General features: G+C 40.2%; 1 protein-coding gene across 1 annotated transcript; it reads left to right on the top strand.

Moving 5' to 3' along the window:
• The first annotated feature begins 2,462 nt into the window (after positions 1-2,462).
• LOC113022036 (fibulin-7-like) lies at positions 2,463-8,487 on the top strand. The gene is made up of 8 exons (XM_026167051.1): positions 2,463-2,612; positions 4,444-4,603; positions 4,685-4,855; positions 5,463-5,588; positions 6,914-7,102; positions 7,204-7,341; positions 7,612-7,747; positions 7,841-8,487. The coding sequence occupies exons 1-8, from the start codon at positions 2,544-2,546 to the stop codon at positions 8,202-8,204; spliced, it is 1,353 nt and encodes a 450-aa protein (XP_026022836.1). The 5' UTR covers positions 2,463-2,543; the 3' UTR covers positions 8,205-8,487.
• Positions 8,488-12,703: the final 4,216 nt, after the last annotated feature.

The raw sequence follows: 12,703 nt of genomic DNA, 5'->3' as shown, positions 1-12,703 counted from the left end.
CTCCTGCAGCGTCTGCACCAACAGTGGCCACTTGCTCTGCTATCCTATCCTGCCTCCCTGCCCCTCTCCTCCCTCTTTTATCCTCACCGGCTCAAGTGCTTTCACCTCAGGCTGCGGCACATGCCACTGACTATTCAAAGAGGAATTTACTAATCCTACAGGGACTGTAGACACAGTGTAGATTTTCTATGCTGTTTCAATATATTTCTAAGTAAATATTCAAATTATCCCAATTTTAATTTGTGTTTAAAGCATACTGATCTTTCAACAGGTTATAAAAGTAAGTAAAATAAGTCATCTTTTCAAATCCATTAAGCAGACTGAGCTGTCTTTCCACAGAACTTAAAATGAAATGATTATATTGCAGTTTTCCTAATGCTGTTTTCTTCTCAATACAATGCACTTAAAAATAAATACACTTTTTCCCCCATATTTTATAAATTGCTCTAGTTTGTAGTACAAGCATCATGGCAGAGGCACTTAGCGCTCCAAGCTGAGTGCCATAGCAATTTTACGCACTATCTACCGATTAGTAATGTAATCTACAATATTTCAAGAATTCTTTAAGCTTGTTGTGTGACACATATGATGAGTATAGCAAGATTATAACAACAGTTTTAAGATAAATGTGGTAGGCAGCGGAATACCATAATAAAGTATAGCACTTGAAAATAAATGCTTTGTTTGCCTACTATCCAAAACTGACAGCAGGTGTGTTGCCACTTACTGTCAGACGCTGGAAGGAAAACATATGGCTTAATGATTTCTGTCATTCTTATTGATGGATTGCTCACTGATATCTGTTTTTCAAATGAGCCAGTTGAAATCTGTCTTCATTTCTAAGCCATATGAAACTGTAGGAGAACATGATGTGTGGTACAAAAAGCCTACAAATATCTGTGTAAAAGTACAGTATGGTGCTCTCTCTGGGTGCCTGTTTAGACTTGGTGACAATGTTTTTAAGGACCCAGTACAGGAAGCATGAATCATGAATCTGCAAACTGTGAGGTGATTCAGTGTCTGGAGATGACTGCAGCACAGTACAATACAATCCCACTCATTTCTCTCCATTGTGGTCTGTAGGTATTTTGCACTGAGGATTCGGTCCCTCGGCTGTCCACTTTTTTCCCATCCTTTTGATTTTGCTGTATCAGTGAGGAACATTCTGACTCTGCTGAGCCAAATGACAGCTGTGCGCTCAGTCTGTTAAAGGCTCAGACAAACACAGACCCACAAAGATGATTTCTCAGGTAAAACCAACAATCAAAGGAAGAACCAAAACATTCTTCATGCTTGAGTTCAAAGCAGTAGTCAAGGTCTTCGGTACATTTTACACATCGAAATGTAGCGCTGCTGACTGCTCACAGGGGTGTGATGACAATAGTCCATCTACACAAATGTTTTCTTTAGCATATCTCTACATTTTTATTTAAATGATGAGATTTCACTCAAAAAAAAGATGTAGCAGAGTGAAACTGACATATCTGTTTCATCCCTATTGCAACGTTACAAGTGTATCTGTCTACAGCTAACGTTGTTGTTCAAAGAAAGGCTAAGGTATAGGGCAAAGCAGAACTGGTTTAAGGTGCAGCTCTTTATCACTTTCTTTAGAACTAAGGATTAGCTCTGCAAGTGCAACTTCATTCTACATCACTCGTGCACCATACAGACAGGTTTAAAAATTATAATCTATCACTTACCTCAACAACTAGTCATGCTGCCAAAACTTTCATAAGTCAATGCACTGATTCCAAAAAGTGTGTAAAGGTGTCCTGAGGTATTAGGTGTCAAATTGTTTGCAAGCATATACAGTAAGCTGAAGGTTTGGTCCTCCATAGTATAATATTCAGAATATTAAGTCTTGTTTTTCCCTTAGATCTCACGTATGATACTCTATCTCGCATTATATTCAGATAATCAGTGTTATTCACACCAAGTCTGCAGTTGTAATATTCTGGCTGATAGGTGTACATGTAGTCTGCTTACTCTTGCTGCGTATAGCTCGTTTAAGAAGAGCATCTAAGATTAAAGAGATGAATTTAGCAAAGTAAAAGTGAACTGGGGGAACTTTTTGATTTGGATCCAGATGTTATACAGCTGCCCACAATCCACTGCTACAATAATAGCCACGGCAGGTATGGACATTATGCTCGAAAGCTGAAACCAGTCTTTATTTCAATCTAATTAATCAGTCTAATTACAGAACAGGAAAGCACCTTTATTCCAGCAGAAGTTACAGCTTCACTGTACCTTTTCTCCAAGACCAAGCTGCTTTAAACAGAGAGGAAGTGCACTCCAAATTAAGTAAAAAGGGATCATAATGTGGTCACATTTTTCTCCTTTGCTGATTGGCTACTGAAGAGTAAACAACATTCCACAACGTTTAGCTGCGGCAGCTTTCCCACTGCCAACTGTGGTCCTTCTCTCACCTGGAGTTCCTACACACTCTGGGAGCCGGCGGCACAAAGTTCACACTGCACGCAAGTTCTAACACATTTGAGAAGCGATTAGTGAGTGCACACTGGACTGGTTTTAGTGGAAACATGTTTGCATCACCTGTGACTGCCATCACCTTACTGTGTTTCTGTTTGCTTCATCCTACTTTGGGGCAGGTAAGCAAGCATGTAACTAAAATTGTTAACTATTGACTGAATGAATGAAGGAATTAGTCGCAGCAGGGTACCTGAACTTGTATCACGTCATTCCACTTAAAGTTCTTATGTCAAAAGGAATTGGTTAAAATGTGCTTCATGAATTATGTATGGCTTAAAGAGAATTGCATGCATAACTTCTTTTGAAGTCCAGAGCAGATCTTAATGTGAATGTACTTCTTGGCATCACAAAAAATGTTTCACAGAGCAAACCTTGAGTCACCCTTACTTTGCACGCAAGCCTCAAGAGCAACATCCCAGAGGCTCCGGTGGCTGAATTCACTCACTATATCTATGCTGTGCTTCACTGCAAACCAGCAAAACATTTCCAAAACGCTGCATCTGGCTGTGAATGGCTCTCTTCAGCTTCTGCCATGCATGTCTGTGCCTGTATGTGTTTGTTTGTTTGTTTGTTTGTTTTCTACTGAAAAATGGCCAGCCAATTATGTGTTTGTAGAAGTGCATAATAATGTGAGTGTGATGCTGTAGACTCTTGCATATGTGCGTGAGAGCATATTGTTATTTAGGCTCTAAATCTATTAAATAGAACTGTGCTGCAATTTTGTGCTTCAGCACCACATGCCTCCTACAGACTGTGGTAACATCACCCAGTTAACATGAACACCATGTGAAATATCTCCTAGCACAGGCAGAAAGGGGCCTTTGACAACTACCTGATAAACACCAGCCATCAGCACCAAAAATGACTGAAGTCATTCCAAACCTCAGTTCAGTCTAAATAAGAAAAGCGTTTTCAACAAATATTGACTCTTCTTACATAACTGCTGCTGGATGAAAACACTAATTGGTTGTCTGAAAACATGTGAGAGAGCAGAGGTCTGGTGGGGACTGATGCTGCTGAATCAACGAGAGTAATGAGGGAACGGTTATGGGTTGAAAATAGGTGTGTACAACTCACTTGAGCTCACACCCTGTTAAATGAAAGCAAGGCGCTGGAAGGAGATGACTGGTTGAGTCAAAAATCAGCAAGTAATTGCCCTCTAATGAAAGCTTTTACCTCCATTTCTGTAATGACTCGTGTAGTTAAAACTTCAAACCTAAGCAGAACATCACACCTGGAACCACATAAGAAAGTGTTACACACAGAGCCTTTCTTGTCAGCATGACTGAGTTACAGTATGGAGCTAGCTGGGGGGGGGGGAATGACAAAACATTCTCCGATCCCCACAAGATTTACTCCTTCATATGAGCACATCAGCCTCTGCAGTGCACTGGGTAAAATAGCGCAGTAGGTAGAGCAGATTCATTTGTCTATTCATTTAGATGAGGAGATTTTTTTTTCCTCATTGCGATAGCATTCACACAGAAATATGTGCAGGTGCAATTTATATGACTTAACATTACAGAAATGCACTAGAAGTTTGAATTTTGAATTTTTTTTCATTTGACACAAAAAAGAAAACCAAATCCTTTTATTGAAGACTTTTGAATGAATTCGTGTCCTTGAATGAACAGGAAGATAAATAAACTGTTAATAGAAGCAGCATCACTGGCTTGTGGTGCTTTCATCTCTCAACAAATTTTACCTGTCCTGAGTCAAATAAATTGCTTTTCCATTTTCAGATATTTAGCAAGGATGGTGTTTTTTTTGTTTTTTTAATAAGAAACTGTCATTTTCAATGTAATATTATATAGCGTGCCTAACCTTCTCACGTGGTTTTTTTAGATGGTTGCAACTGTTTTTCTGATCCTCTTTGTGAATTAGAAGATCAGTATTGACTTAAAATATTCAACATTTATGAATTTATTCAGTAGCTCTGTATTATTCTAGGACTGTCCGAGCAGGCAAGAAATTCAAGGGTCCTTGAAGCAGGTCCAGAAGCTTCTGTCAGCCCATGAAGCCTCCTACATGCAGAGTCTGCGCAACCTAAAGAAGAAAATTAATTTACTGCTGAGCAGTGCTGCAAGGCAGAACACAAAAGCCATCAACAGTAAGTAAATATGTTAGAAAGACTTTATTCAAATTCTTAGATATCAGAGTATTTCTGCTGTTATGTTCTTATAATTTCTAGGTACCTGCCCCAAACTGGAGTCCCTCATTAATGGGAGGAAACTTGGCAAATCGCACAGCATTGGCCATGAGATTCACTTCCTGTGTGACCCTGGTTATGAACTCGTGGGATCAGAGAGCAGGGTTTGTCAGGAAAGCCTGACCTGGAGCAGCCAGCAACCAACCTGCCGAGGTGAGAGAGGAGCCTTCTGCTGCCTGGCCTTGCTGTGATGGTCATTTTCTCCATTGCGTCCTCCTAATCCTCCTCCCACCAGTGTTTCTCCACTTCATTACTCTGACCATCACTCATCATGCTATCTAACCCACTGATCACTTTTACAATCTTGTCAACATCTTCTGTGTAACCTCTCTTCTCCTTGCCCCCTTTTATTTGCACTATTCTGCTTTCTGGGCATCAAACATGCCGACAACATTTTTCTATACGATGATACATTTCACATGTGACCCATGATCATATTTCTTTATGTACTTTGGTCATTGTCCAGAGAGCTTTTTGAATGCTGTGACATGCGATATTCCAGCCTCCTTGTCCTTTGACAGCTTGCTGACTTTGAGATAACAACTCAAAGGCTGTTTGATCAGGATGTGGCATCCCCTACACTTTGGCTGCCCCTCCTGTTAACTCATTTGCTCCCGTATTTTCTCATATGTCTCCACACACATGCATATGTCATTATGTAATGTTCGGTGATGTTCAAGCATCAAAGCTATTGAGTTGCATACATGTGTGTATCTCTGGACAGAGTTCAAACATAACCTTAATATCTTTTTTCCCTCAGACATCAATGAGTGTGCATCCTCCCCTTGTCTGAATGGTGGGACGTGTGTTAATGAGGTGAACCAGTTTTCCTGTGTCTGTGCCAAAGGCTGGGCTGGAGTTACCTGTCAAAGCCCTGTGCCAACATGTAAGTATAATACATTGCATACTCAGACCACACACATGAATGAAATGTAGTGATACTTTACCATTTGAAAGAGATTGCATTGGGCATTTGCTTGTGTAGGCACTAAAATTCAGTAGACACCAACAGTTTTACTAAATTCATCTCCTTTTTCACACTATCTAAATATTTCTACAGTTACAGATGGTTTCATAGTTTACTGAGAGATTTGAAAGTCTGGTAATGTTTTTGATAGTCATCCAATCGTTACATTAAAACATCCACCAACTTTACCCAAGAGAGTGGAGTGGTAGATGTGGACAGATTTCCAGGGCTAAGAGAGAGAGAGAGACAGCTGTGAACACGCAGGTTCAATTTAGACGCTTACTTAAAACACATGTGTTTGGACAGTGGGATGAAGCACAGGGAGAACATGCAAACTCCACTCAGAAAAGTCTGGCTGACAAACAGGTTTAAAGCCAGAGCGTTTCTGCTGTGAGGCCACAGCACTAACCACTATACCTCCCACTATTTAAACATACACAACATATTCCTCCCCACCCACAACCCCCATTTACCATAGTGTGGGTAACTGCAGTCACCAGTCTGTCACAGGGCTAACACACAGAGACAGACAACCATTCGCACGCACATTCACACCTATGGGTAATTTGGATTTATCAATTAACCTATCCCCACAAACTGCATGTCCTTGGACTGTGGGAGGAAGCCAGAGTACCCTGGGAGAACCCATGCAAACACAGGGAGAACATGCAAACTCCACACAGAAAGACCTGATGGTGGAATTGAACTCAGGACCTTCTTGCTGTGTAGCAACAGTGCTAACCACCGTGCCACCGTGCTGCCCTAAAAATACTAATAATAATGATAATAATAATAATAATCTAAATTACATTTCACCAGAATTTCTACACAAACATTTGCTTCTTTTTATTCCTTACTGGCAAAATAAACAAATCCAAATATATTAACACTCAGATATCTTCACTAAGCTCATGCTGCTGTCTTGTTCTTGTAGAAGAACAGAGCTTATTAAATATTAACTATCAAACTCGTATCTGTGAGGGCTTTATGTTGTTGCCACCGATACAACCCAGTGACTCTCCTCTTGGATTCCATTTGACACGGGCAGGCGTGACTGACACTGTCTCATATCACCATCGGCACACCAACATCAGTGTCTGACATATATTGTCAGCTGACTAAATAAATAACTCGTATCCCTGGGGCAGATACAAAGCTACAGCAAAGAAAATATGAAAACAGGTTATGAAAACCTTTTCTACAACACACCAGCATTGCTTACCTGTCTTCTCTTCCTTATTCAGTCTTTGTCACCATGACAAACACCTCTGCCGCCACCTCCCCATCCACAGCTGCTGCTGCATCCACTTTACCAGCTGCCAACACCGGGCCTCATGTTCGCCCATCACAGTGCACTATAGTGCAGGGGACCACCCACTGCACCTGTGAGCCAGGATACACCATCTCTGGCAGAGACAGCTACACCTGCACTGGTACACCTAACAGCTTTAGTAGAACACAGACTATACATTTTTCATATTATGATGTTTCCATATGGGTTGTTAGCCATGTCTGTGTGTGTTATGCATTTTAGATATTGATGAATGTGAGCTGTTTCATAACGGACAGGCTGGGAGGTTGTGTTTACACGCTTGTGTTAACACCCCTGGAGGCTATCGCTGTTCCTGTCCTGCGGGATACAACGTGACCCGTGACGGACGCAGTTGCAAAGGTGAGCAGTCCTTCTTCCTGCTTTATATTTTGCTATCACTTTTGTTTTGATTTTTTCTTTTGCCAAATTTGCACTCAGAAGTACTCAAAGCATTCCTCCAAAAGGCAGATTCTGAGGAATGTAATACAAAAATGTAGAGTCTACAAGTACACTTAATACAATTTTATTCATTTTGACTCTTTTTCTTTTCAGTAATGGCAAATCAAAGAGTTGCAGCCTAAATGATGTCCCAACTAAATGTGGGGGTTTTGTGTTTCTCTTTTGTGGCAGATATTGATGAGTGTGCTACGAGGCAAAACAACTGCACGAAGGACCAGATGTGCATTAATACATATGGTGGTTTCCAGTGTGTTCGTGTGGACTGCCCCAAAATTCCTAATGCTACATATGTCAAAACGTCACCTACGTGAGCATTATCCTTATTTTTGTGTGAGATGCATAGTAACAACTAATTCTTTAAAATCTCTCTTTTAGTAACATCTTTCTCATTATTTTCCAGGCGCTGTGAACGTAACCCCTGCCCTGTGGACAACAAGGTGTGCTCTCAGGCCCCAAACTCCTTCTCCTACCATTACTTGGCTGTTGTTTCCAACCTGTCAGCTCCCCGCGTCATGTTCAGAGTGTCAGCACTGCGCCCGATAGGTGACACCCTTCGTTTCTCCCTGCTAGGCGGAAGGCCAGTTCGCCGCCACTTCACAGTGCAGCGCTCAGACCGCCTCACGGGCGAGCTGATGCTGGTGAGCCCTGTGCAGGGCCCTGCCACTCTGGAGGCAGAGGTGGAGATGAGTGAGCTGGAGAGGCGAGTGCAGCTGGGGAAATACATCACCAAAGTCACTATGTTTGTTTCCCAGTATGAATTCTAAGAAAAATCTATTTATTGTGCAAAAAAATAGAAATGCATGTAGAAAATTGGTACATGTAGCAAAGAGTAACAGCACTTGACTTGAGGATACTTGCAATAAGCTGGAAAGACTAAAGAATGACAGCCCGTCCTGAAATAAAGCATTATTTTTGTAATAGTGCCTTAAAATTTATATGCACGTAATCATTATGCCTACGGATGTTTTGGTTTATAATTATGTTTTATTGATTCTAGTTTTGGTACTCTTTCTGTGATAAAACTATAATACCTGTATTGCCTCCAGTACACCCATTAAACATCATATAAAACATTAACAGTTCAGTCTTTTCCTTACTAATTCTTTAAGGCTTTTCTACACTCTATTCCTTCTGAAATGTGTTTTAAGAACTGCCCGATAGACTGTGAGCAGGGACATATGCGAGCAGAGGTTGTTTAACACTTCAGTTCCTGCAGCACAGAGCAACGCTGTTCGCCTGACAGCCAAGGAAGGCTTGCTGAAAAGAGCCTCTGTGTTCCTACAGTGCACGAATAACTTTAACTTTTGCATTTGCAAAACAAGTACACACAGAAAAGAGCTGTGTCATGTGCCCTAAAAGTAAAGTCTGTGCAATCTTTTTCCTTTCATTTAGGGGGGGTTTATAACTGAGGAGTTTCCAAGGAGCGTGATGAAATGTGTCGCCACTGTGCTGCACCAGCCATCTATCTTCTCTTTGATGTTACACAGCTTTCTGAGAAATAAGGAATCACATAGTGGATAGTGTGCCAGGATGTAGTTACACTGGAGGGAAACAGGAAGTCTTTAGTTGCAGAGAGGGCTCCGTACTCTGGCTGAGACGCAGCAATGGCTCCATGAGGGAGCAGAGATACTTTAGACACAGAATTCTAAAACAAGATTGAGTGTTGAGTGAAGAAAAAGATGCCCAGAGATAGAGAGGGAGGCAGACAGAGAATGACAGATGAATAGAGATGACTGAACAGAAGACAATTCACACCAGCCAGTCAGTCACTGACTTAGCTGCAGAGTGAATTAAAAACAGTAGTGTTTATTACCACCACAAAAAAGACCTCCCTGTTCTTCAGATCTCCCCTCTACAGTCTTAATAAAAGACTGTAGGCTGGAGGGTGGCTTTTGTCTGTCCCCCAGGGATCCACAAGAGGTAATGATTCAGTAATAAAGCCCCCGATCCTCTGCATTTTACCTCTCCATTGTCTGTCTAGGTTGATACACAACAAAGTTGGTCTGTGAGAGCACCTGGCCTGAAATCTGATGTTTTGCCCATTCTCTTCACCTCACTGTCCTGTTTTCCACCGCTCCTTAACCTTATCACATTACATCCACTTTCTTGTCATTCCATCCCTTTTCCTCTGGCTCCACTGCCCTTCTCTACAGCTTTTTCCAGTGTGGATGAGTCACACCTCTGTGCAGATAAAAAAACAAAACAGTCCCCCTAATGAGTGCTTGCAAAGTGAGACTGCAGTGAGTATTCTGATCTCAGTCTGGTTGTTGGGGCATTATTATCAGAAACAAGCATGCTCACTTTGACAGCCACTTGGGTTTTCAGTGGTACTTACTTTTGCGTGTATCTTGGTCTCATGTTGCTTTTAATGGAAAAAGGAGAGAGTGATGGTGTCTGCTGAATCTCCAGATTGTGCATGTGTAGTAGAGAACTCTTAGTGAAAAATGTTCCTCACCCGAGTAGTGTTTTTGAACGCACCATCAACCCTCACTCCTCTAATGCTTACATTGTCCTATGCACCCATTATTCAGCCTGTTCTTGCCTTTTTGGCCTTATTTCAGTTAAGGATGGTACCAGAATGAGCACATTAGTGACTTTCTTTATGTCATTGTCTGATCCTGGTGTTTTTGGACCAAATTTTTATTTCCTGTGTTTGGCTTCCCAGTGCCTGGCAGCAGTGAGGATCACAGCATTAAGTCTCTAGTCTATAGCAGTGTGGTCCTCAGTTACTAATCATTTTTCTCCATTTTTTAAAAATATGTTTCCCCTGCTCTTTCCTGTTTAGGCCTTTTTAAATAAATTCTAGCTTGTGTATTTTAATGTAGTAGCCACACAAGTGTTTCATCTTTTAACTGAGTAGCCATGTCTTTCTTTAGAGTTAATTTGTTTTTGTTTAGTTTTTCCTTTCAGTAAGCTGGAGAGCCATGTAATTGCGAGGCGTCTTTGGTGAGGTCCAAACGCTGATGCAGAGAGTGATGTAAGAACATAAATATGAAGGATACTGTCTTAGTTTGAAGTGAAATATGGGGGGGGGGCATACAATCACTTCCAGTACTTCTTGTTCTTCTTTATACTGACAGTTCTTAATGACTTTGGCTGTATGTTTGGGGTCCTTGTGCTGCTGCAGAATACATTTGGGGCCAATAAACAATCATTTATATTTCTGAAAGCATTCTTTGCATACAGCATTTTTTCACACCTGCCTAACTTTTGCACAGTACCGCATATTACAATGTTATAGTAAAGTAATATTTTGATAATCGAATTCTATGAGTTTTTATGGGGTTTTAGTTGAGTTTTTCTTCTTTATTTGCAGATCTAACCTTATTCAAGGTTTATTGCTTTGTCAAATAAACTAGTTAAATTAATCTGCCATGCCCCTTTCTTTACCAGCAACTCTGCGTGCTTTTACTACAAATAGGCAATATGATATATATAACAAAAAATAATACAATGTTTGTTTAATATTTCCTGAGGTGCGCTGTTGGTCTTCATTCTTTCAATTTTTTGACACCCCATACAAAACACCTGCTTCCTACCTCACCCTTGCCACTGCACATACAAGTCCCATAACAGTGTTGTGGTCAGGAAGAAATGGCAACATCAATTACAAGTAGTAGGATTACTGTTAGGAATACTATTACTATTCTCTTTCAAAAAGCAAGTTTATTGTTAAACCTACACTGTGAGACTTTGCAAAGAAAATGTACCTTTTCAAAATATGATGCAACACTGCCCTCTGTTCACAAATTAGACATACTGCACCCTCAACTCTTTTTAAAAGTGGCCATAAACCATATCTGTTTAAACAGTTATTGGTTATCGGTTTGGAATTTACTAAGATTTTAACAGATTGCAAGAGAGAGAGAAAGGCCAAACTTCATGTGCAATAGGATCCAGACACACATTTATTTGTTTACTGTGCTTGTGGCTTTTCATCACCATTTGTAATCATTGTGGCTATGATTATTAGCATCACTATTGTTTTTAGATACATCATTTAAAAAACTAGCCTCTTTGAGAGTTGGAGCTCTTTTTTAAGAAGGGCCTGTATAGAGAGAATACAAAAATAATAGCAAATAAAACATTAGGAAAAGTATAATGCATAATGTTTCAACAAAATCAGAGAATGTAATAGTTTTGTAGCACATTTTCTTGTGGGCATTTAAACCCAGTTTTTCAGTGAGAGTAAGAGCTACAGCTACCATTAGACTGTCCTGCGAAAGGGCATTGTAAATAAGCCTGTTATATTTAAATATAACACGGGAGCCGTGGAAAGTGGGCAATTTTTGAAGAACTTTAAATATAGCCCAACATTTCATTCAACATCATATCATGTATAGCCTACATTTCAAGTCTTGTTACATCTGAACTGACCTGCTCACATAATGTGATTGGTGGATGATCACCAGCACACATAAACATCAAATTTGATCTTTTGTTTTTTTGTTTGTTGCTTGGGAATTCATAGTTTTCAGTGTCCATTCATTCATTTTATTATAGTCCATAAGCTGTTTACTTTAGTTTTCTTCCACTAAACAGTTCTCTGGCCTCAACCTTTAATTTTCTCAAACATAATGTAAGTTGCATTTACTGAAGACACAACCTAAGATTATCCTTTCAGCAAAAATGAGACAGGGGAAAACAGAAAAGTACTGCTTTAATGTCAGTTATGGTCCAAACAAGGCTGGCCATGTGGTGAGAATGAACCATGGAATAAATATCACTGAAAAATTCTAAACTTTCATTTTTGATAAAGCATAGTTAGGGATGCACCAGGTGCCCCTGAGTTCGCCCTTAGCTACACTAGGTGATTATTACACACCACTCTGCTTTCAATCCCTAGTTATTATTACTCTCAAGCTCTCTTCTACAGTATGTTTTGCCCTGTCTTTCTCTCTTACCTGAGCCTGCACAAAGATTTTTCCTGTCAAAGGTGAGTCCTACCATCGCCAAGTACTTGCTCAGAGGGTTAAATGTGATTGTTGGGGGCTCTCTCTGTATTACTGTAGGGTATATATAAATATATAAAGCGCCTGCTGTTTTGACTTGGCTCTATAAAAAATAAAAGTGAATTTAAAAAAACAGCTTTCGTGATTTGACTAGTTGCATTTACACATGTGGTTTTCGTGCAGATAACAGAAATTTCTCTCAGCTCCCATAAATTATTTTACAATCCAGGATCCAAAACAAAACAAAACCGTAATGATTAAAGTGCCTTTTATACTAAATCACGTGTGCTGTGACCTGCTGAGATGTTGTC

The sequence above is a fragment of the Astatotilapia calliptera genome, chromosome 1, assembly GCF_900246225.1.
Source record: "Astatotilapia calliptera chromosome 1, fAstCal1.2, whole genome shotgun sequence".
Taxonomy (NCBI): domain Eukaryota; kingdom Metazoa; phylum Chordata; class Actinopteri; order Cichliformes; family Cichlidae; genus Astatotilapia; species Astatotilapia calliptera.
This window is presented reverse-complemented; position numbering and strand designations above follow the sequence as displayed.